Genomic DNA, 26,399 nt, shown 5'->3' with positions numbered 1-26,399 from the left:
CTCACTCGTCTCATTACATATTAAAAGAAGATTGGTCTTTCTCATTATAAAAGGATCAGTGAACTTTACTGTGATTTCAGAGTGCTTCCCCCCCTCTCCTCCTCCTTTCACTAGCCACGCCCCCTTTTAGAACTAGCCTGTCAGAATGACTTGTCATACTGCTCTGGTCTGCTTTCCCCTCCCCATCCATTTCCCTCCCACTCCACTCTAAGCCCCGCCCCTCGCCCACCCCACTGAAACCCTTCTTATGTGAAAGTTGATTTGCTAACTATTGTCTTTTACTAACAAAATGCTTCAGAATGTTCAAGTTTTTTCCTTTCTTCCCCCAACTTTCTCCTTTTTATAATTTTGAAACAACTAACATTGTCTCATTCACGGAATGTGAATCCATCCGTCGTTCTTTTCTACTTGCGTACATACTAACCAAAATAACAGTGTTGGTTTGTTTTCTTTTTTTTTCCCCAACCCCTTTAATTTGTGCAAATCGATATTAAAAATAGCTCCCCAATTATTTCTTTATTTCTTTATTTGGATTATACGCATAATTTGGAACTAAATCAAACAAAACAAAACAACCATACCAGTATTTTATTTATTATTATTTCTTTATTTGCGCGGATTGATCGGTTGGTTTCTTATCACCTTTTCACAAACAAACGTGTTTCTGCAACTTGAGGGCTAGATTTGGGTCGTTTTTTTTTTCTTTTCTTTTCTTTTCTTTTCTTTCAGGTATCCTGCCCATTATTGAGTTCACAAGTTTGTCCTTCTTTTTGTTTTCCTTTCTCCCTCCCCTGTTTTCTCCCAAAGCACGCAGGCATTGGACACGCTATGGTAAACAAACTGCATTATATGGTAGATATCATTCTAATTGTCTAGTTTGGTTTGCCCTGGGTTCCTTCTCTCTGTTTTCCTTTCTCTTTTTTATTTTTGCTTTTTAATGTAAAAAAAAAAAAAGAAAAAAAAAAGAACAAGAAGCAAGAACACAAGCTCATCAACTCAAAGGTGGCCAGCAGACTATTCATTTCAATCGTTAATTTATAAGTTTGTCTTACCCTTGATTTATGTTGAGTACTCTTACTCTCCACCTCAGACTCCACCCTCCCCACCTCCTCCAATTAAATCAAAACAAATAAAATAAGTGTAAGCCATGCACACACATTATGAAGTTAATCCCTCCCCAATCAACAATCAAAATAAAATTACATTATGAAACTTTATGAAGAAGAGTGAGAACTTTTTTTCGGTTTTATTTTGTTATATTGACGTTTGCTGTCCCAGTGGTACTTTTCCCCAAAGTCTATATCCGTATGAAGAAATAAAGAATAATGCCAGATTAAATATAGCAAACATTTAATTGATTGATATGTATTTTTTTTTTTAAACTTATCTGGGTTTTATTTTTTCTCCCTTTGAATTTTATTTGTTACTTTCTCTGGAAGGGAATGAACACAGTGGACAACAGGAACCATAAAGAAATTATGAATATATGTCTTTATAACTCCAGCGACAGGCAATAGGAGTGTGTAATATCATTAACTTCATGTAGTTTACTGTAATTTATTATGTAACACCACATATAACACTGTTAAATCCCATGTTACATTGTAGACCTTATTTTGGCTGCTGCACCTCCAGCTCATTTCACAAAAGAGATAACAAAAATAAGAAATACGTCCATACGAAATGCAAAGGAAAACCAACATATTTGCTCATTAAGTGGCATACTGAGATTATAGTAAATGCATCATTGTCATATTGTGAAAATAGATGATTAAGTAATCTTAACATTCTCAATTGCAATCTCAGTAAAGATGGAATTACACAAAACTAAGAGAAAGAGTAAATTGTATTGGTGGTCCCAGGATTTACCCCTCATTTCAGAGTTGCACGAATGAGGGGAGTTAGTTCTGCATGTCTGCAAGAGTGCGTCAAATTAACTAATATGAGAAGACTTTCTACCCTCCAGGAATAACTTAACTTAATTCCTATGTTAAGAATATCTCTTTTTTACTTGTTCTAACCATTATGTCCGACCTCATGCCACATGTATAACGGACGGCCATGACAGCATTTCCTTTGTAATTTCTGTGGACGTTTTATGGAATTTATTAAGCGATCACTTGATCCCATGTGTGTCGGCTCTATTGCCATCTAAGCCAAGCGATGGAGAAAAAGTAAAAAATGAATTACTGCAGAGCAGCCGATTTCTCCTGCAAACTCCAAGGACGCGTTTTGTGAGATGCATCCGTGGAATAAAATTGCAATCGTCTTCTGAAATGCTCCAAAAACTCGACTAAATTATGGAATCTCACAGATATTAGCGCACGCAGTGTATGTTCCGTGAAGCAAGCTCTGGCTCTCCAGCTTTCGACATCATACACGGCGAATACACAGCGCTTCATTTCCAGTCACTTTCACATTTTTGTGATTCCCCCGGTTTGCGGCGCAGCTTGTTAACGGGCACGGTCCTTAAGCGCCGAGATTATAGCTGCGCCCGTAGCTCTTGATTTAGCGTTCGACTTCCATACCATCTAAAACAAGCCTCACACACGGCCTGCCCCCATTAACACTGCCTGGCTGATTGATGGCTTTGATGGCGGGGTGATTTAGGGAATTGCCAAGGCCAAGACTGCCTTTTAATCAAACGCCGGCGAATGCGTTTTATGCTCAGTAGCACAGAGGTCTCGCGCTCGCTGGTCTAGCTAACGTTCGGTATGCAGACACAAATAGAGCATGAAAAGGAACCTTCTTTGACTGAGGCAAGCACACCATCTATTCATTATTATTATTCATAGTAGTAGTGGTGATAGAAGTAGCAATGGTGTGTCATTGTCATCTTTATTAATAATAGTAATAACAATAATAATACAGATGCTCTAATACATAGCACCTGACAAAGCTGCCATCATAAAACAAATATGGTTTGTGTCGATGAGTACGATAAGACGAAAGCCAAAAACGGCAAATGTGTCAAGATGATGTATTCACATTGTGAAATCAGCCAATGAAATGGGCTTGGCTGTTTTAGAATCAGAATTGATTTGCTCATTTGACATAAGACAATACAACAGTGTGATAAAGGTGAAGGAGATGGAGAGTTTGTGTTCTCTGGAGAAATGAGTTCGGTAGTCCTTCACAACTCAGTCCAGATCGGCGAGTCTTGGAAACCCCAACAGTTTTCCGGCCAGTGAAACAAGTTATTTTTTAAATCACTGAACTCCGCCCTCTTTGTTTCCGTCAAGTGTCTCCACAGCAACACTGTTCTGTAACCTCTCCTCTTAGTGCCTGTCGCTGGACCCACTAGCAGGGGGGCGTGTCCACTCCGCCCACCCCACTGCCCCGCGTCCTCTTGCTCCAGTAATGAGTTCACTGGATACATCCGAACTGTGTACGATCCACTGTCTCCATCAACACTAACACTAACTCTCTCAAAGTCCTTACTCCTGGTATCACTTCCCGCATGCTACAGTTAACTGTTTTATTTATTTTATTTATTTTGTTATAATTTTTATTAGACGTTTTTGGTATATATGTATGTGCATATATGCATAGCATATATGCTGCATACATATATAAATTGTTTTGTTTCTATTACTCCCCAAGAAGGATACTGAACTCCGACCAAAATGTTCCTTTAAGTTTGCTTCCTTCTGAATCTCTTCTTTTTGTTGGTCTTTTTTATTTTTTATTTTTTTTTTACGAATCTCAAAAATAACTTACTGAAACAAGCAAGGACCTCACACCTCACTGTACTAATGAGGGAACATAACAATAAGACAAATTTTTGGTGCGAGGAATGGATGGGGTGGGGTGGAGGTTTTCATTTTTTAAACGAATGGAGGAGTGGGGACGAATCGAGCAGACAAACTCTGGACCAGCGGGGGGGAGCGAGGACAGGTTGGTTTTCAGTCAGAGTTACAGCCAGCTAGCGTGGGATGCTAATCAGACAGGATGCTTATTTATATGAAGTGTATGACCTCACTTATACATGTGCTGAAAGGGGAATATTGGCTGAAACTACTTTATGAATACTTTTTTACCTGTGCCCTTCTACTTATGATATATTTACGCGATTAAAAGTTTATTGAAGAATTGCAGGTATTTTTCTCAAGGATTAAATAGCGGCCCACTTGAAAATTGAATTAGCGGTCTCTGGGTTATGAGCACGGTTTCCTATCCACTACCCCACATTCTGTGGTAAGCGCTGTATTATATACACTACAGGAAGTCAGTGGATTTGCGGGTAGTACATTTGGTGGCCCTACACGTGTAATGTCAATCATCATGAAAGAACTGCACTGGCGTGACTAATATATTCATTACAATATTAATATATGGCTTAAATGCTCCTCCATTCAATGTTGAAAAGAAATACCTAGCCCCTCCTCCATTCCACTTCCCATCCCCTCCTCCCCCCCACACCCCCGCCCCACCCCCCCACCAACTGTTTCCATAACCTTTCCCATCTGAGCGCTTTGATTTATTGTAACCCCATTGGTTTTTGTTTAATCTTTTGTTTTAAGTTTTTTGTTTAAATTTATTTATGTGATTTTGTTTGTCTTTGCATCCTGTTGCATGCCCTTACAGCCAGCGCCCCTACCATCCTCACTGCATACGTGTGTCGCTGTTTTACCAGCCGGTGTGCGCATGCATGCACACCTGCGAGCGCGTGTGCGTGTTGCGTGTCTGTGCGTGTGGGAGTTTTTATTATTCTTTTTTTAGTTCCTGCCTTGTTAAATCTCTTTTTTGTGTTGTTGACTCAATCCCCTTGTTGTCGTTTGATTTTTTTATTTATTTTTGTCACTTTCTTTGCTGTCATCAGTATATGGTTTTTGGTTGGAATGCTTATTTTAATGGAACTCCTCTCATCATTTTAAATATATATATATATCTATATATCTCGCACATTAACATGCATGGCTTGTGTACATTTGGTAGCTTGAATGGATCATTTTGTTTCTTAACCAAACCGAACAAAACTAGAAAACACTGACAAATCCAATCAACTTTGCAAATTGAACCAGCGAGAATATTACGAAACCTGTCTTTCCGACTCCAACTATTTTACAAAATTTTCAGAAAATCTTACTAATACTACTGGTTGAATCAAACCTCTGTTGTAACTGTACTAACAACCATTTTTGTGTCTGACTCTCCCTTACTTACTAAAGTACTAACCGATTCAATCCACCAACCCCTCTCCCCCCCCACTCCCCCAACCCTCAACCCCTAACTATCAACACAACAAAAAATTCACAAAATCTCCTTAACCCATACTCCTTCCCCTAACCTACATTCTAGAGCAAATCTCAAAGCATACATTCTCTCTTTTCCTCCCTCAGATATCTCTGTTACTAACACAGGAACAGGAAGTAAAACACTCTACAAACAGGAAACGGTCTTGGAGATTCCACGTGGAGCACCTTCAGAGTCCCAGAACTCGCTGAATCCCAAATTCCTGTTCCATCCAGACTTTAGCGTCTGATTTTCTCACGCTAAAAGTGGTTCAGCTGCCAGCCACCATCTGGACTGCCTGCCGTAGGCCAGACCTCCGCACCACCTGGGGGCCTCATTCCTCATACAGTCTGTGGACGTGCTGGACAATACAGCCCATCCACAGCATCAATGAGTGAGACTTTCACAATGGGTGCTGAGGGTCGTTATTTAATGTGTGTTGGTTGGTCGAATTTTAATGCTCCAGTGATTTTGATACTGAATTAAGGTCCCTGACTTTGGCTCAGAATTGCAGTGATATTACATCTTGCATGAGGTAAGTAAAAGCCTGTGCCTTCTGAAAATCTCCTGGCATAAATGTTTTTTGTTTGTTTTTCATTTATATTTTTTTGAGGAGGGAGCCTGATGAGGAGGTATTTTGGTATATTCACTCGCGTATGTGTTAGAAAACCCTTCTGACTCAGTGACGTTGCAAGACGTCTCCTCCGCACCAGGCCCTCTGCAGCAGGTGAGTGATCGTCAAGGTAAGACAGACAGCCTTCTCACGCCAAGGTTTTCCAGCCAAGAGCCACTCTAAAAACAAAATAGCTAAACTAGACTCAGGGCCATGAAAACGCCATCTAATCTTACACAGTCAACCTCTGAGTGTTAAATCAACTCTAACGGGTTGCCTGTCTGTATCCGAAATGGAAATAACGGTGCACTGTTGCCGTGCCAGATCTGTGGTACAGAGACGGTGCTGATTCTGGCGCGGGATGTGTTCCGGGTTCCCTTAGTGTCATCATTGACCAGATCCATTGGCCAGATCCAATCCAACCACTCAAATTTTGTGAATATGTTTTTATTTTCGAGGGATTGATGAGTTCCCACACTGATACATTGATTACATGCAGTATGACTGCTATTTGGTTGTACAGAGTTTCGTTGGCTAAGTGCTTAATACGAGCAAATAGCACAAGCCAATTTAACTTGTTTTCCTAGATAAGCTATTCTATGCTTTATGCAGTCCTTATTTATCTTGGCTGATGAATCTCCATTGGATTTGCTGGATTGGAAAGTTCAGCCACTTTCATGGTCTTCTTCCCTCATGAAAAGTGAAAGTTCATGGCAGCAACTGTGTGTTTGGTCACAGAGTCTCAGGCAGGTCTTGTTCAACATGTGTCTTTATAGAGTACTGAGCAGGGAGGCGACGGCCAACATTTATCTTTTTTCAGTTTTTCACCCCAAAACTCTTGCCTCTGAAGTCTCTGCTGTGCCACCCACACAGCAACAACAGCACCCAGGGACACACTGTCGCTAAAGCGCACGGTGACACATTTTTACAAGGCACATGCGGGCCATGCAGTGCGACAGGAGGGAGACGATCGCGTGTGTGAACTTTTATTAGCAGATATCACAGTTACTGTAGCGGATACCAACGATCATTTCAGTGGCAGGTGTAACAGTGTTACAGTTCCGGTGCTGATGGCCATAGCCAGTGTCACTAGCTGAGATCGCAGTGCTTGTCGCGTGCTGAAAGTCTTTGGGTGTACTTCAAATCGGCCCATTTCACTTGGACAAATTAAAGTCCATGTGAGGTAGTTATAGAGAAAACAAATGCTATGGTATTAAACCTATTTTATTCAGCTGAGATTTTAAATGTATTTTTAGGCCAAAAGCAACCAAGCTCTTATGCAGTCACTATAGGTGGTTTGGTCATTTGGTTACCTTATTTACGGTGTAATTAGCATAGCATTATGTTTTGACCAATCAGTACTGTGACTGTTTACTGTAGTTAATTTCAAGTTCAAGAGTTGAACTTGCAGTCTGTTTCCATACAGGACATGCATGCTGTGTAGGCCTCCAGTGATAGTACTGTATATGGAAATTACATTCTTTCCATTGGAAGAAAATTGTGTTAGTTACCTGTTAAATAATTAGGAAATGTACATTATAAATATACATTTTAATCCTGTGGCTAAATGAACATTTCAATTCAATTCCACAGTGTCTTTACTGCTGGTGTAGGGAAACAAGAACACATCAAAATGGATGCTGATGGAAAATTAACACATTGGCTTGGATTCAATCAACACCTTTCCTTAACTTTAATTTACAAATAAAAACAAGTGTTAGTTCCTATCAACATTACAACATTTCATAAATTTTAAAACCTCTTCCCAAGACTGATAGTGATAGATTTTTTATTCCCTTACAAACCTAGGTGGGTTCAGCAATTACTAAACGACACTTTGTTTTGAGTTGTGGAGGAACAGTGCAATGTTTTGTTTTGCTTGTAAGTTGGATTTGAGGACAGAATTGAACCCAGGCCGGTATCTCTTAATTGAGTGTGTTTGAGGTTCTCCCAAAGGGGTCAACCCATCACAGGAAGAAAATTATTCCATATGGTTTTTACGGCCCGTTTTAAGTTTTCTCTCAGTCTGGGCTCAACCAATGTGGAACCAATGTTTTTGAGATGAAGTTGTGAAGATGAAGATGAGGTTTTTGAAATTGAAATGTGTCCGTGTGTCTGACTCGGAGCAGTCTGTTTTCTCGGAGTCTCTAATGCATGTTTGATGTGTTTGGGGATACAGTGAGGAGATGTTATGTGCGTATGTGCAGGCTGGGATCTCTCCGTTTGACCTTGCAGGTCAGAGGATACCATCATGCATTTCACCTGGAGTGAAAGGTGTTTGATATTTTGACATCAGGCCCAGTGCTCTGTTTTTATCTCCGTGCTAGAGGCATTCTGGTGTACTAGCATTGGTTGTTTTTGTCCGTATTTTACTTACTGTGAAGACAAAGGCAGTGCATAGCTGATGTTCTATTGCGGAGACTATCTTTATTGATTACTATTTTTATTGCCCTGCAAATTTTAGTAACTGAACAAGAACTTTGCTAAACATCATGTCCTAATCGTCATTTAAATATGGATTATATTTTAAGATGTAAACTTTGAAATTCTGTGACATCATACTGCACCCATGAAAATATAAATAACATACAGTACAATCAAGTACTGTAGTGCATTTTGACTACCACCCTCCACAGTCTACCAAACATATTAAAAACGCTTTGAAAACTGTATTTAAGACTTTTTGAAGATTTTAATGTAGAAAAGTGAATTTTACACATTGTAAGGAAACCTTGAACTACCAGTTCAGACTTTATAGTTAGGTTTATAGTTAGGCCTGCTAGATAGGGTTTTGCACTTCATCTTTCAGGAGCACCGTGGGAAATTTAAGAGTTTTCGGGAGGTGTTTAGGTGTGATAAAAGTCAAAAGGTGTTTTTTTTCTCTTTATATCTGATCATCTGGGCTCATGAGCCATTTGTTTCTTATGGATTAGCATTCGCCTTAATTGGGATTGACTAGCTGATGGTCAATTCATTAATTGGTCAGTACCTAGAACAATTTATCTGACACTGCTAATGAATCTTAATTAAGACAGCCCCACTAAAAATGTTTTAAGGACCTGACGTTATCAGCAGCACACTGAAGAGACTAGCTTCCACGTAATCACGTCACGACACCCCAGACCGCGCTTTCTCCGCAAATCGCTTGATGCAGATAGTGTTGAACGCAGATAAGTGTGCAATTAACGGCTCAGTCAAGCATGATTATCTGAAAGTGGCTATCGCAGAAAGCAGCGTGCACACGGGCGCCCTGGGACCAGGGTTGTAAAGATGCTGGGGACTACAGGTTTATTTGATAGTGCTATTACAGCTATGGCCTTTGTCTTAAACGCGGCTTAGTGCATATGGCCATCACCAGAACTAACTCGCCAAACTGCGTTTGTGTGGGAACGCAGGAACTCAGTCAATGGCCTGGATTTAATTACTGTTTATCCTTATCCTGCTCTTCTACTCACAATTAAATGTAAACATTCGCTGTGAAAATGTAGCTTGCCAGTTATACGGTTTGAACACTCCCTTGTTCAAATCTCTAGTCTGCTTTTGGATACTGTATGTATCACATGTTTCTGTCTAAACCACGTTCAACAGCAAGAATCACAACATCTCTGGAATCATAATTTAACCTCCCCTCTGACATCAAAACCTTTTTTTTCTTATTTTAGAAGGGAACATTCCAAGACCTACAACCAATTTTAAAATGTAAGCATTTGGCAGATGCTCTTAGCAAATCTGTACACAGTATGTTTGCCATATGGCGTGTGTTTGCACGAGTGCAAAAATATGCATGCTAACATATGGCTCTCTGCCTTATTTATTTTAGATAATAGCTACCCGTTAATTTGTTCAAAACTTTATATGTGCGACAGAGGATGAAGTGCAACTTTAACTTGACGACTGCTCCCAGTTTATGTGTTTTTCTATGGGAATGTGGGAGGTGGTTTGTATGTGGATTTGTGTGTGTGTGTGTGCGTGTTTGCATCTGTGTGTGGGTGTGCACCAAGCTAACAGGTTGTATAACAGTTGGCGATTCCAGATTGTGGCTACAACAGAAATAGCGGAGTCTAATGGCAGCGGGGACTGGTGGGAGAGAACGTGGGTCACGTGACAGAAGTAATGAGACGTGTTTTCACAGACGAGGGAGACGCTCTTGATTCCACACGCATTTTGTTATGGCTGTTTATAAATGTGACAGCATGGAGCACGAAGCGTGGGCAGTCAGTCTTTTGCACTTTTTCACCGTTCCTTTAATCTCTTTCTCCTACTTGTCTGAGAAATCTTGTCTGTGGTTCCCTTTGCTGCTTTTTCTTTTCTTTTCAATTTTTTCTGACAGTCTGCAACAGCTTCTTGCTCCTTTTCAACTCGCATCCGCAGGACCAAACACTGGAAGATTACAGCCCCCTAGAAAATACCAGACAATCAGAGCCAAACTTCTAACAGCATGCTTTCCCTGCCCTTCTCTCTCTCTTCCTCTCCTCCCTCTCCTCTTTCCTTTCTGTCCTCTCTCTCTCTCCCCCCCCCCCCCCTCCCTACCTCTGCACACCTGACAGGATGGTTTTTGGGTCATTGTGGTCATAGTAGCGGGACAGAATATGAAAATGAATTTATTGTTCATTACTACAAAATATTGTGGCCATATCATGTTAATTCATTGGAATGTGATGATTACTGCATGGCCACTAGATTATTTACTAGTGGCCATAGCTTATTACCAGGAGATCCTTAACTTTCTGTTAATGTTAGTTTTGGCACTAGGCATCATGCTCTCATTACAAAAGTTACCTAAATTGTGACAGTGAACTGACTTTGAAAAATCTTTTAAAATTTACATTTATACATGATGACATAATAATTGAAAAACACTGGCATTTTCAGATGTTTGCAGTTCTACCATCTGTTCATAATTCATTGCACTTGTCAGCAGTATTATTTGAAAGATTTTTTTTTTTTTTTTTAAAGGTGTGCTGTTGCTGTGCTGCCGCTAAAATAGAACAAATGACCTGCCACTGTTAGTCAGGTGACCTTGCCGTCAGGTGACCAGTATGGAAGGCGCAGTGTGGTAAATACTGCGTACCTCCGCTGCACTGGTTTTGCCTGACAGACAGTCAACTGTGGGGTTTTAGACTAAATGCGCCCGTTGATGCGCGTATTAATTTCTGCGTGGCGGTTTTATGGCGGGGCTCGCCGACGACGCGTCGCTCGGCATTACCCCCCACCCCCATCCCCCCCCACGGCAGTCTGAGAGAGATTTGTGCTCCTGTCTCTGCCTGCTGCTTGGCACGGACTTCTCTCCGGTAAACTCAGTCAGTTCCCACTTATACAGCTACAGGCTCCTTTCTTTTTCAACCCCGTACATTTTCCTGGCAAACGTGTACACATACAGCTGGCGTGCCACACCAAGTTTAAAAAACATTTTTTTAGCTAAAGCGTTATGATATTTGACTCCACATTTTACAGCCAATCAAATCGGCGCAATGCAGCTGCGGTGTAGCACTGTTTCCATAGAAACTTCCTCAGTCATGACGGGTGAAAAAGGGGTGGGGGTTGGGGGGTGCCGGCAGCCCATTACAGCTTGTAGAATGATTGAAACCGTTATGGATGCTTACTGTACAGAAAAATAACATGCCATGGTTTGGCAAAGCGCAATGTTGTAATTATTTTTTAAATGTGAGACGGACACACTCTTAAAAACAGTGCATTAACCGGTTGGAAGGCATTGAAATTACGCCTTTAGTATTTGTGTGTACCGTGGTACATGGCATGATTGGATGTTGGTCCGACCCTAATGCGTACAGATTGAGAGAGCTGCTGCTGCCTGTGACCTCTCCCAAGGCTCAGATTCTGATTGGACTGTAGGATTGCGTGTTTTCTGTTGCCATCAGCTACGCTCCTGATCCAAAAGCGCTTTGAACAGCAGGATGGCTCCAAAGCCAGAAGAAGCCGTCAAACGTTCTGCTGCCTCTGTCTCTGTACTGCATTCAGCTCTGTGCAGCATCCGTGATTACTGTATACCACATACCACCTGTGCGCATTGGTGTCTATGGGCCTACCATACCGCAGCCCTCTGTCCTGGTCCTGGAGAACCCCAGTGCATGCTGGGATATGTTCCAAGGGACATTCTAAAAGATTGTCCCTTGGAAAGTCTTAACAAGGCAATAAGCTAATTAAATTAAATTTAAATAACATTATTAAATAACATTGCTTAAAATAACTATTAAATTAACTATTTTGAGGTGTATGTCGCCATGGTGAAACGGAACATAAAATAGACATTGTTACAGAAAATCAGCCCAAAAACAGGACTTTGTCAGTTGGTATTTAGAGAATATAAAAAATAAAACAACTGATCAGGCACAGTACTTAATAGGATATTTTAAAAAAATATTGGTAACAAATATAGGGAAATATTTTTTAATCAACAAAGTACAATTTCGAGGAAAAACAATAGCTCAATGAGGCTTGATGTCAAAATAGTGTAAACGACCCCCCATTAGACATGTTTTAAAAAAAAAACTTCTTTTCATGTTTCAGGAATTGCAATTGAGTTTGGAACCAAGTCTATCATACACAAGTTCTGCAGGACCAGAGTCTGTTCTGTATTGGTCTGTACACCACAACAACCTTTCTATTGCGTAACAAATCAGTATGTGTGCTGCATCACTCTTCACTCGGTCTCAGTCTTTTACTGCACTGGACTCGGTACTGCATAGGTCTCTGTGTCTTGTGTGTCTTGTCAGGAGTCCTAGCAGGTGGCTGGCAGCTGGCTTTAATTAATGTATTAATTATGCATTAACGATGGCATTGATGACACGGCCCCCCCTCCTTTGGCTGGGCAGGCTCTGGTGGTATTGTGAGGGCGTGTCTGTAAACAGGTGTGAATTCAGGCTTGTGGAGGCTCCCCACCCCTGCCAGAATGCCCCCCAGAGCAGCTGGGATGGGACCTGTGTTCCTGCCGCTGGGGGGTGGGGGAAGCGGCTCTGGGGCTCTGAAGGCTCCCTTGGACATTTCCAGGGAACAGGGACATGTGCACACCCGTGCTAACACACACACCCCCCAGATGGCCTCATGCGTGCACACACACACGGTCACGCACACACACATGTATGTGCATACACACTCATGCACACACCCTAATACAAATGAATACCCCCCGCCTCCCATGAACGTACTCACACCCACACACACACACAGCCACATCTCCCAGACCAACACGCAGGCACTCTCTTTATTTAGTGTATTCTGATCTAGCCAGCAGAAACCTTCCTCTGTGGCCCCCTGCCCCAAACCCCATGCACACACACACAGACACACACACACACAGCCACATACGGAGACTCTCACACACACACACACACACACACACACAGCCACATACGGAGACTCTCACACACACACACACACACACACACACAGCCACATACGGAGACTCTCACACACACACACACACACACAGCCACATACTGAGACTCTCACACACACACACACAGACACACACACACAGCCACATACTGAGACTCTCACACACACACACGCACACACAGCCACATACGGACTCCACACACAACCACACCACACAGCAACATACGGAATCTGTTCTCACACACACACACACACACAGCCACACACAGACACACAGCCACATACTGAGACTCCACACACACACACGCACACAGCCACATACTGAGACTCTCACACACACACAAACACGCACACAGCCACATACGGAGACATTCACACACACAAACACGCACACACAACACAAACGTGCCCACACCCCTCGAATCCGGTGACAGCAGACATAAAAATGTGTTGCCCTTCATGGAGGGAAGTACGGACTCAACGCTGAGCTCAACGGTGAGCTAAACGCCCCTGGCGGGGACATTCCCGGGAGTGCAGGTGATCGGGTCCTCAGAGAGAGGACAGGAGAGACACGCCATGGTGCGGCGCTGTTTTTATATACCCACAGGCAGTGTACGTACTCCAGCATCTGTCCAATCATCTATCAGCACCGCCCACAAAGTTTAAAAAGCTCTGCTGAATCACAGATCACACTGCTCTTCTTAAAACAGGGTTAGAGGACAGCCTGTTTATTTAACATTGATGTTTATATATGTCTATAGGTGTGTGTGTGTGTCCAAGTGATTTGTTGCTTTAGTTATGAGAAGTGAGGGATGCATGTACGTTTGTGTGAGATTTAATGTGGTTTTCAAAGCTAAACTCTATTTTCGGGCTGCCAATGTTGCCAGTTACCCAGTACCACTGAAGCTAATTAATAATATTAGAGACGTTCGTTATGCTGCTATGTTTTTCTCTTAGCTCTGGTGTGATATGGTTAAGGTTTATTCATAATATGCGATAATTCAATGTCACTTTAAATGCTGTTACATGCAAGCAGCACGTCTCTGCATAATTCAGTGGGTATCAACACGCATTTCATTATATCTGGATATTATGAAGCCCCTAACAACTTTTCACTTTGAGCACTCTGAATTCTTTGAAAAATGAATCGATTGTTTTCTTGAAAAGATAAGTGTTATCCCCCCCCCCCCCCATCTCCGTGTCCACGCTTTAGATTTTATTGAACCGTTACTGCTTCTATAATCATTAAAGACATTTCAAACACCAAATGTTATTAAAAAAGATGAATTTGTGGAAGGAAAGAAATGTTATTCAGTTGTCAATGTGAAAATAATCTACTTTACCCTGAGAGCAGATGGGTAATGTTCTGCCACTGATAAGATACAGGGTCAAATTTAGCATGCCATTAATCTCAGAGAGTCTATGCACATGAAATGTGTGGAAGAGCTCAAGTGTACAGTTTGTTTGTGTGCCAGGGTTGCTAGGGTAATGTTGTATTGTCTGGTTGAGATTTTAGTTGATTAATAAATACAGATCTGGCTTTGTCTCCACGTGCTGTTTGTCCCTCGGTAAAGAATTTTGCAGAGTTCATGGTCTGTTTGTGACAAATAATTGATCTTATATCATTGGTCATTTTAACAGGCCAATATGTCATTTTGATTTGTTTATAGACAGATGGACTAGTTGTTCAATAAACTGCATTAGAGTCTCAAACAATTAATTGAATATAAATTTTAAGCTTAATTGACATTGTGTCAGGGACAGATACCAGTAAACACATATTGAATGAACGTTCAGTTACTTCTGTCACACACGACACTGACAAAGGATTAGTCTCTTCTAAGATTTTAAATTGACATCATTCTTCTATTTTTCAGCACTGTATTTATGCTCAATACCATTAGAAACAGCTTAATAAAATCAGAAATCATAGTGTACATCCAGTCTGGACATAGGAAACACTGGTTGGATCTGAGCACTTTAAGAATGCATCCTTTCCCCTTTCTTTCTCCCTTGTCTCCTGACAAAACAGAAGGACTTACTGGCTGCATTTATAGGGAATGTTTGAATTGTTTAGTCAATACAGGAAATAAACCTTGTTTGCCTCCTACAATCATGGATGCAGGGTGCATCCTTTGCAGCAGTGATTTATGCTGTTAGTTACTTCAAGCCCCATAATGCATTGCTTTGAACAGGCAATCAAAAGGATGACAGAAAATTATATGTAGTGTTAGTGAGGAGGGATGGAAGGAAGTAAGGATACATTTTATCAATGTGAACATGACTAGATCACAAAGAACCATACATAAATGTATGAGATCATGTATGCAACTAATATCTTGTATAGCCAGAAACATCATTTAAAAGTAATTGGTGAAATATTACTTAAACTGTAATATTAATTAAACTGTTATTTATTTTTATATTTATAGTTTAAGTCAGATTTAAAACCTAATTGAGCCAGAGTGTGTACTTTCTGCCAGTTTAAAGGTCATTTATAGATAATGTTCCCTCATTGATCTTGGTATGAACAAGGATGTCCGAGTCCTTACTGTACCACCACAGTCCTGTTTTCTGCTTTTCTCTGCTCCTCTCCACCTTTCCTCTTTCTTTCTGACATCATCAAAGGAATGAAAATAAGGCAGCAAGTTAAGCAAACAAGGAAAATTTATGAATAATTTAAACAATCTGTCTTCGGTCATATGTATTTTTGGAAAATTTGAGGTAAAAAAAAAAGAAAAAAAACAGCACCACCCCATGGCTACCTCTTGTAACTGCACTCCTGATCGAATGTCCTCCGAGGTGTGTTGGAGCAGGTTTTTCGAACGATAGCTTTTTTAGGACAAAGCCAAGACTGCCCCTGCTTTGTGTTTAATTCAGCCTCTTCCTTTCCTCTTCCTCCTCTCCTTTCTATCTCTCTCTCTCTCTCTCTCTCTCTCTCTCGCTCTCCTTCCCTCCCACGTTCCTTGTCTGTCTGTGGCCTGGGTAACTAAAGGTCACCATTTCAGTGGATGGGATCCTGACCACCACGGGCTACACGCAGGAGGACTACACCATGCTGGGCTCGGACGACTTCTTCTACATCGGGGGGAGCCCCAACACGGCCGACCTGCCCGGCTCCCCCGTCAGCAACAACTTCATGGGCTGCCTGAAGGACGTGAGTGGGCCGCACAAAGCCGTGATGTCATATCCAGTGAGGGGACTGCCTCACAGATCTTCTAGCCTAACCAGACGATCAGCTGTGTATTCCTAAACACTTTTTTTTTCTTTTTTCTTTTTTTTTGCTGTTGAGGGCTAGAACATTCCAATCTGATGCATCCAATGAATATTAATTTAGGAGCGCAACCCAGGACAGGACTGTGGCAGTGATTCTGGGTATGCCTCTCTGTGGTTGTTCTTAAGCTGCAAGGCGGCTCCAGAATCTCCGAGTTCCCTTCTAGTGAAAGTAAGGCAGCAAGGACAGAAGGAATGCAGGAGCTGACCATCTGGTTTGGCTAAAGGACCTGTGGGTCTCCCCTTGCATTGTTACAGTACAGTAATACAACTTTACGATACAACTTTATTGTCCACGCAAAGTATAAACTTGTCTTTGGCTTCACATGACACAACATAAAAAACAGAAATAAGACGTGTAAAACCACTGGGAAGGACAAAGCCTGAACGTCAAATACATAAACCACTGTGTACCGTACAGGAGCAGAGGAGATCATCGCAGTGTATTATGTACAGTATAAAATGCTGACTACACTTGAGATCAAATGCTGACTGATGGTCAGTAAGTTCCACGGGCAAAATATTCTCAGGTATTCCATTCACGTAACACTTACTCTGAGTCCTTAACACTAAAAATCATGTACTACATCTACTGAAGACCCTGAAAATTGTGTCGCTGAAAGGCTATTGTGGTTCGCTGTCTGATCATGAATATTCGTTAAGGCGGTGTAGCTGATGACAGGACATCCATGCGGTAGCTGCAAAACTGAGTATCTGTTTAACCCTTTGAAGAGGACTAGGTTTTTTTTTTCCCCCCAAAATGTAATGTTCTAGAATTCCACTGCTTTCAGTTATCAGTAGTGATTGTTACATCAGCATTGGAATGTTCAGTTAAGAACATTTTATTCACATGTTTGTGATCTCACACCTTAAAGGGTTAAACACAAGAATACTTTACAACCTTAGTTCAAACACATGTTTGTGATCTCACACCTTAAAGGGTTAAACACAAGAATACTTTACAACCTTAGTTCAAACACATTTTTGTGATCTCACACTTTGAAGGGTTAAACACTAGAATGCCTTACAACCTTAGTTCAAGCACTTAAGAGCTCTACCTCAGCCACACCAGGGATGATCACGAAATCTGTTGTTTTCTTGGCAACAAAAGTACCCTGCTGGGATGTAACAGAGCTGGAAATATTGAAGTGTGTGAGTCACATATAAGCACACAATGGCCTTCTACACAGTTGTGTCATATCTAACGCTTCCCTGTATTCTTGTGTTCACAGAGCTGTTTCCATGGCTCTAAAAATAGACCAGCATAATCGCATCGCAATAAAAGCACGCTGTCAGCGAAAGGCCGTCTTTTGTGGCATAATTAGTCAGCTGTAATAATGGTGCGCTTGCGAAGATCTGTATCAGTCTTTGCGAAAGTCAAGGCTTGTGCAGGCGCAGTGGGAGGTACTGTTTGCTTTTTTGGTGTGTGGAACTTTGGCATAGCTCTTCAGCAGGACAGATAGAGGTCAGCACTGGGGGGGGGTTGGGTAACACTGGTTAAATGTGATTGTGATGAGGGTGTGACAGTGGCAGCAGGACACATAGAGGTGAGCTGAGGAGAGATTAGGTTTGGGAGGGGGCTGGTTAACTGTGGGGAGAAACGGTGGCATTGGGGCTCAGGGATGCATGGCTGACGGATGTTTCCAGGATACTTCAGTCAAGGTGATAACAGTAGCGGTGGGGGGAGGGGGAGTGCAGTGGACAAAGTTGTGTGTGTGTGTGTGCGCTCTCGCGTTTCTGCGCGTGCGTGTGTATGTGAGTGAGTGTGTTGTGTGTGTGTGTGTGTCTGTGAATGTGTGTGTGTGTGTGTGTGTGTGTGTGTGCGTACGTGTCAGAGTGTAAGGTAAAAGCAGCGCCAGCAGCCCTCCCTCGGCTGGCTCTGGCCTTGGTTGGCGCTGTGATTGATGGGCCTGGGGGGCGGAGCATGGCCGTGCCGCCAGTCTCCCTGTGACAGTTTCACTCTTGGCCTCCTCGCGCCTCTCCTTACATTCGAGCTTGATCACCGCCAGCCCCTCCTGCTGACACAGCGCGCTGATGGGGCTAATGCTCGATTCCCCCCCTCCACCAAACCTCAAGGATTAACAGACGCCATTCCTTTCGACTGGGGTCAGTGAGCAGCGCAGTGAAACGCCACGAACGCACTCGTCTCCGGTTTTTCCCATCTCCCGCGCTCTTCTGTCATCACCCATCGGTTATGTCACGGAGTCCGTCTCTGCCTCGTGCCCGTTCCTCCATTTCACATTCTGTCCGTTCCTGAGCCAAACACACCCCCTTTCTTTCGTTCCTCAGACACTAAGAAGCCCAGAAATTCGGTGCGGTTTCACCTCTCACCTCTTGCGGGGGGCTGCTTCAAACAGCCCAAGCTCTTCGGGGTGCTGGGGTGTCTCAGTTTTTGGGTTTTAGACCTAGCGTGTTTTTTGTTCTCTTTGAAGTGTTTGAATGTGAGGGTTAAAGGGAAAAAAAGCCAGTGGTTAGTCACTACATCCACTCTGCTTTAAATAGCTCCTCTGTGCTGCTCCAAGCATCGAGATAACGAGCTGATGGAGTCAGAATCCAATTAAAATTTCATGCAATAATAATATAAATTAGTTATTTAAGAAGGAGAAGGGGGTTGATTAAATAAGTAATTACATTTGCATTCATTTACAAAATTGTATATATATATAATCATTTTTCAGCCTGATTGTGCCCATAGAATTGTGTTTCCATTACTGCTGAAAAATTCTGAATAAAGATAGTCATCGAACGTAAGAAGATAGAGATGTTTGTCTTCTCACAAATGCTGTTTGGCAAGTCAATTATGTTGATTGCTTAGCTTCTCATCCTGTTTCCATTTCAAACGCATAAGAATGTGAATTTTGAATGTGAAATTTATTTGTAATTAAGGATGAATTTTGATTCAATTCAGGCCTTGCTGTTAACTTTACCCTCCTGAGAATCGGAAGAACATTTTTATTAGAATTTTTTTTGATACAAGTGTCACAGTGAAAATACAGTACTTTCAAAAAATATTATTTTATTTTTCTTGAATGTCCCTTATCGTGTAGGTTTCAGTATAGTGGAATGTGTGGTTCTTGAGATTAAGAGCAGAGAACGTGAATGGGCAGGCCTTAGGGAGTCAGTGTTCAGAGTGGAGCGTGCATGGGCGGGCCTTAGGGAGTCAGTGTTCAGAGTGGATGCCTTAGCGTGCAGTGGAGCGTGAGGGCCTTAGGGAGTCAGTGTTCAAATGGTGTGTGCTGAGTAGTGGAGTGATGTGCATGGGGGCCTTAGGGAGTCAGTGTTCAGTGAGTGGGAGGCGTGTCAGTGGGGGAGGGCGCTTAGGGAGTCAGTGTGAGTGTGCAGGGGCCTGGAGTGTGTCAGATCATGGGGGGCCTTAGGGAGTCAGTGTTCAGAGTGGAGCGGGGACCGGGGATCAGGTGAGAAGAACCCTCTGTGTTAACAGGAAGAGGAAACGGCTTGAGCAGAGTTTGATTGGTCCCGCTGGGTTTGGGTGTGCCCTAGCCCGTTTGCTCCAGAGCGCCGTTGTTTTCGCTGTTACACTCGCGGTTACTGTCCCTAATGCGCAGGAGCCAGGCCAGTGTGAGTAAGCGCACTGCTCAGAGCAAACTACCAGAGCTGCCTCTTTGATCTCCTTCGGTTTGTTTACTTCTTTCAGCTCCATTCCGCTATCTTCAACACAGCTGTCCTTCAACTCAATCTCTCTCTCTCTCTCTCTTTCTCTCTCACTCTCTCTCTCTCTCTCTCTCTCTCACGCTTTGCTCTTATTAGCAGCATGCCAATGTCGCTGACGCACCGGCCTCACCAATTAAAAATGGATTTCAGCGGATTTCCACCCGTCTCCCCTCTGCTGGCTCCGTCACCTTTCCCCGCCCTGTCGGTGCCTCCCCTCCCGCACCTCCATCATTACAGTGATTAAATTCCACTGCTGTTAAAACGGCTTCTCACTTCTGCAGACGTGACAATGGATTACTGCACCACACCATCTGTCTGTATTATTCTCCGCTATCACACATCACTTCAGCTGTGAACAACTGAGAGGGAGAGAGACAGAGAGAGGGTGAGAGAGGGAGAGGGAGAGAGAGGTGAGAGAGAGAGAGAGAGAGAGAGAGAGAGAGAGAGAGAGAGAGATGGGCCTGCCAGACAGACATCGGATCCATCTGTTCTGTGTTCTTTGCACATGGTCTGCATTGATCAATGGAACATTTTGAATACAGTAGAACCACACAGGTGGGAACTGTTTGGGAATGGGGGTTCATTCTGAAATGTTCATAACGAGTTCAAAATACACGCGCAAATTTCAATACTGGTCGAGAACAGGCGTTTTGTTTTGTGGGCTGCAACCTTACAATTTACTGAGAATCTAACTATAGGCTGCCTACACATTGTGACATGGAGCTTTTAATTAAATGCTTAACCATTAATTAAAAAATAAACTAAGTGAAGTTTCTTCTTTAATTGAGGCGTTATCTTAACTTGCATGCATGTGTGCAAACAAGGTATAATAAGCAATGTCAAATGTCTAATTTTGCATTGCTTATTATACCTTTATTACCACGTTATAAACAGTTCATAACACTTCATAAATTGTGTGATAAAAATAAGATCTTCCGGGTGTTATGGCAGTACTATGACAAAACGGTTTCAAACCCTTGTATTTTATTTCACCAACTATTTCTGAAACTGTAACATGAATGGTTCACAGTGGTTATGTTCCATTATGCTGGAAGGAGCAGGCTGTTTCCAGAGAGCTAGCCGTTTGTCTTGAATAGTATTTTTTCATATCATACCAGTGATTTCTATTGCATCCATATTAGTTATGTTTTTTTTATTAGCCTGCGATTTCAGGGAGTCCGAAGAAATCACAAAAAGCATGTTAGTATGTTAGTGATTAATTTAACGGCATACACGTCAGAGAGAACCACGTAAATGTAAGCTCTTAAATGGTCTTTGCCTTTAACCCACTGCCTAAAATAATTCTGCGGGATGAGAATTGCTGACTCCATATGCTGAAATTGTCCACTTTTCATTACTCCCTCAATTGAACAGTTTCTTTTTATTCTTGGCACAAATCAGCCGCAGTCTAGAGCTATACTAGGAAACAGACCTCAAAGTAATGGCCCTTTTGTAATTATAGTAATTCTTCTACTTTTGGCTCAAGTGGGCCACCATACTTACTGTCCCAGATTTCAACCGCTAGACATTTTGTTATTAAGTAGCACAGAGTTCTAGTCCACTCACTCAAGACTTAATCCCAGCCAAACTGTGTCACCTAATTTTGTGCTCAGCTTCAGTTACCTGTTCAGTCACGCAGGAGATTTTGTGCAGCACCGGGAAGAAGAAGTGCTTACTTTCAGTGTGCTGGACTGGAGGGTTAGTTTTGTGTGATCACTGCATAACCCCCCTGTGGCTTCAGGATTTTATCATAAATTTAGCAAGTTGGGTCACAGTAATATCCGTAATTTTCATTTCACCTTTATTTTGGCAGTTATGTGTACCGTGAGATCTTCATAAAGAGGAAACAGTGAAAAAGTGTATGTGTGTGTGTTGAGTGAGCATGAGTATGTACACATGCACACGCTCTCATTGTTTCTTCATTATAAAGATTATTTACGAACTCATGATTTACATAACTGTCAAAATAAAGGAAATGCATGAATAGATGAGAGATGCAGAGCTAACTTGAAAGCAGAGCGCTTCTAGAAAGGTTTGGTTAAGTGACTGCTGAGATATTTAAGCAGCGGACATCCCAGCATGCTCGTGGTTGTAAACAGAAATCCTGGGCCGGCCAGTTCTCCATTATTGTGCCTACCCTGGCTATAGGAAAGGGGCTCAGTCATTTTGAAAGAGGAGTTTTAGGGGCACATTTGCCAGTAGGGAATGACTAAGTGCTTAACCTGCTCAACTTACTGATGTTTCATGAGGAAGAGTGGCTAAGGGGCTGTTGGCATGGAAACCTGTGGGAAAGACATCATCAACAAGGGGCAACTGTGGTCGAAGGAGCATAGTCCTCGACCGTGATGTCCCTGTAATGGTTCGAGACGCAAGACAAACCAGGCAAGCGACTGCTGTGACTGCAATCGATGGCACGAGCTTGCAGTTTCATCCAGAGCAGTCCGTTGAGAACTTCACAGACGGGGGGATACCATGACTGGCTTTTTCCTGTATTTGGGCAGTTACCTGTCTGTGAACTCCGTGATGTCAAAAGCTAAAAAGAAGAGACTCTACTGCTGTACCTTGTGCGTTAGACTCCAGCTTAAAGCGCACACACACTGACTGTATGTGCAGAGCTGAGCTTCAGAGCAGCCGCGGGACCTGTTCCCCCGCGTGGGCTGGAGAGCTCACCCGAGAGTGCGGTCGGGCTGAGGGAGCGCAATCAGAGTGCTGATCACTCTGTGACCGCACAGAGAGGTCCGCGCGTGGGCGCTGGCGTTCAGACTTACCCACGTCCCGACGCATTGTGAGCGGAGAGAGCGGGGTCACTCCGGGGTCCCCCTGCTGGAAATAGAGACTTCACCGCCTTTGATGTGCGCCAGAACCAGGAGGAAGAAAGGAGAAAGGAATTAAAAACTTCAGTTCGAAAGTCTGAAGGACAGAGAAAGTAGTTTTGCAGCCTGTCTCAGAGACCGAGATAAGATTCTGAGTTTGACCCTCCTTACCCCAAAACTATAAATCTGTTTGAGACATGGTAGACAGTCTTTTATTTATTTGATTTATTTATTAATAAGTCTTTTATTGTATATAGCGTCACTTACAATCAGAATGTCTCAAACTGCTTATAGTGTATTCATCTGAACTATTTCAGGTCAAATAAACAATGAACAAAAAAACTTTAATAAAATCAAGTGAAATTCAAATATTGTTTCACAAACATGTCTTGCATGTAATACTCTGAATACAAACAGACAGAACGACAGCATGTTTAAAAAAAAAAAAAACTGATCAGGACAGCAAGTTAACAGGACAGGCATGTACTGTAGCGTGTTGGTACATAAGAAATACATAGCATGGGGGTTCGAGAGAAACATATCGTGGGTACGCAAAGGGCATGTAACAGGGAGTGTGTGTAAAGTGCGAGTACAAGAGATACGTAAAATGTCTGTACGGAAAGTGCGTGGGTATGTGGCACTGGCCTTTGTAATTTAAGTGTATCATTTTGTGACTAGTGTAATGAAGTTATATTTTCGCCCTGAGGATGAGATTTGGCTGCTGAGTAGATGCGTTGATTCACCTGCCTGTTGCTCAGTGTGAAGAGCAGGTGCCGGCCCATATTCGGAGACGTTGAGTTTCACATCGTTTGAGCTGCATGCCGTCACTCAAATCAGAGAGCGTGCGTTACCACGGGAACCCGGGGAAGACAAAGCTCTGACCCGTCTCTGGCAGCAGACACGTCGTGACGATCCATAAGCCAATAGCTTATCTTGCTGTCGAGACCGGGAAGGTGATCATGACTCATTTAACTGTTGAGGACAATGGGGATCATGAGGCAGGCGGGCATGGACACAGGTCCAGTCACGCACATAAATTTGGCTCACCATGATGGAACTTTTACCTATATCCTCCCCCGTACGGCTGCACATCACACCAAATTATGCTCCAATCTGGCCACCATTTTCCCTTTTCATGCACAGGTTGTCTAGCACTATCCAGTACTGTACACAGAGGTGATTTTGTGTTTCTGTATCTGTATCTGTCTAACCAATGAAAATTCTGAACAGATACAGGTATTCAGATAGAAAACCAGGAGCTGTGTAAACACTGCTAAGCCAGAAGCTGTGTAATGTCCACTGCAGCTGCTGTCCTCCCAAGGCACCAGATTCATGATTTGCACTGGCATATCATTAATCATGAAGTATGATAACAGATCATTTGTTTTTAATGCTGCATTTTATAATGGCACTAAACTAGGTGGTGTAAATGACTGGCCATTATATTCAGCTACATTTTATTATAGTATTTGCCTGAGCAACACTGATGCTCACTTTAGCCACACCACTCACTGCCAGAACCTGGACACACCTCTGTCATATCATTAGTTTAGACACATATTTCAGTCTTTGCAAGAATTCAGTTGTTTTCTTTATTAGTGGACCACTCCTTCAGGACTAACTGATTTTATCTGGACCCAAAATACCATTATAGAGTGAGACCAGTGTTTTTACTTTTCTCTAGCAACATGGTATTTCCATGACTTACCTGCAAATTTAAGAAAAGAAACGTCTTCCATATGTCATTGGTCAACTTCAGGAAGATATAATATCTGTATAACAACACATTATCTGCACATTGCCACTGAGGATATTCAGTCCATCCTTTCTTTACAGTGTACAGTCACATGGCATTACACCATAGGGTCCAACTGCAGTCATTCTGCATGGTAGCGTGCTACAAAAGGAAAGCTTTTTTTGCTGATGTTGGTTTAACTGCAGACACACGCTAATGGGCTATGTGTGTTTGTTTGCTGCGTCTATTATTATTCTCTTTAATGCTGAGCTGTTATTTGAATGTGGTAATAATGGTGGCTCAGAGTTAAAGGCCACTGACTCTTTGGCTTTTGTCCAAAAGGGAGAAAGGAGACAACAGATTCCATCCTCCGCAGTACGCATTTCAGCTGCAATGCAAGCACATTATAAAATAGGAACTATTTTTTCCCCCCTTTCTCTCTTGTTCTTTCCCTTCTTGTACCTCATTCTACTTCGCTTTATCCCTTTCACCCTCCCTCTCTTCGTTCTCCATCTCTAGGTGGTGTACAAGAACAACGACTTCAAGCTGGAGCTGTCCCGTCTGGCGATGGAGCAGGACCCCAAGATCAGCCTGCACGGGGACCTGGTGTTCCACTGCGAGGACGTGGCGGCGCTGGACCCCGTCACCTTCGAGACGCCCGAGTCCTTCGTCGCCCTGCCCCGCTGGAACACCAAGAAGACGGGCTCCATCTCCTTCGACTTCCGCACGGTGGAGCCCAGCGGCCTGCTGCTCTTCAGCCACGGCCGCCTGGCGGGGCCCAAGGAGCAGCGGCCCGACCGCCAGCTGAAGGCCGACTACTTCGCCATCGAGCTCCTGGACGGCTTCCTCTACCTGCTCATGGACATGGGCTCCGGCAGCATCAAGATGAAGGCCACCAACAAGAAGGTCAACGACGGGGAGTGGTGCCACGTGGACTTCCAGAGGGAGGGCCGCAAAGGTGAGGCCCAGGGACAGCATGCGCTGTAAAAATGTCCAGTGTTAATTCAGCTCCAACAAAGTACATGACCGTATGTACTCTGTAAGAGTTTATTTAACACTGAACATTGTACTGTATAAGGCATCGCGTTAGTTTAGGCAGGCCAGGAGAGTCAAGCCCAGCTCCGGCTTGAATTAGCTGATGGCTAGGCTGAGTAGTGATGTTCTCCTTTCACAATCCGTTCACATGGCAGGGTGGTCTATTTAAACGGCCTCTCCTTGCTAATTTGGCTGCTTCCTCTTGCATGCATGCTTGCTGCACTCTGCCACTCTACAAACCCGCCTCTACCCCCAGCTCCATCCTCCTGTGGTTTATAGGAGTGTCCTCCTTGCTGCTGGATCTGTTCTGCGTGTACCCATCTGGGGAGGTATGGGGCAATTTGCTGCTGCAAACTCTGTGCCTTGTATGCTTGTGTGGATGGTTTCCAAAACACAGCCAACCAGCCAAACATGCAGCGGATTGTCAATAACGATTCTAACTTTGATGGCAGTGGGTAATCATGCCAACTTACATGGTTTTTCCTCCAAGTTACTGAGCAAATCTTGTATAAAACGTACACTCAAACTGATGAATAAAGTCAAAACTGCAGAACAGGAACTGTCCCTTTAAAACCATAATACATTGTAACGTGTGTAAAAAATAAAAAGATAATTTGGGAGAGGAATCTGGAGGCGAGGTTGCTGGGGAGACTGCGGTGATCCCCTG

General features: G+C 42.9%; 1 protein-coding gene across 4 annotated transcripts in view; it reads left to right on the top strand.

Annotated features, from left to right (window-relative positions):
- Positions 1 to 26,399, top strand: part of LOC135263563 (neurexin-2-beta-like) — a 655,607-nt gene that overhangs the window by 274,931 nt on the left and 354,277 nt on the right. For 3 of the 4 annotated variants that reach the window (XM_064351746.1, XM_064351747.1, XM_064351748.1), the window contains exons 7-9: positions 808 to 831; positions 16,200 to 16,361; positions 25,217 to 25,655. In XM_064351746.1, coding sequence (XP_064207816.1) covers positions 808 to 831; positions 16,200 to 16,361; positions 25,217 to 25,655 — 625 coding nt within the window. The remainder of the gene's footprint in view (positions 1 to 807; positions 832 to 16,199; positions 16,362 to 25,216; positions 25,656 to 26,399) is intronic. The other variant, XM_064351749.1, reaches the window with a different exon arrangement.

This window comes from Anguilla rostrata, chromosome 9, assembly GCF_018555375.3.
Source record: "Anguilla rostrata isolate EN2019 chromosome 9, ASM1855537v3, whole genome shotgun sequence".
In the NCBI taxonomy this organism is placed as follows: domain Eukaryota; kingdom Metazoa; phylum Chordata; class Actinopteri; order Anguilliformes; family Anguillidae; genus Anguilla; species Anguilla rostrata.
This window is presented reverse-complemented; position numbering and strand designations above follow the sequence as displayed.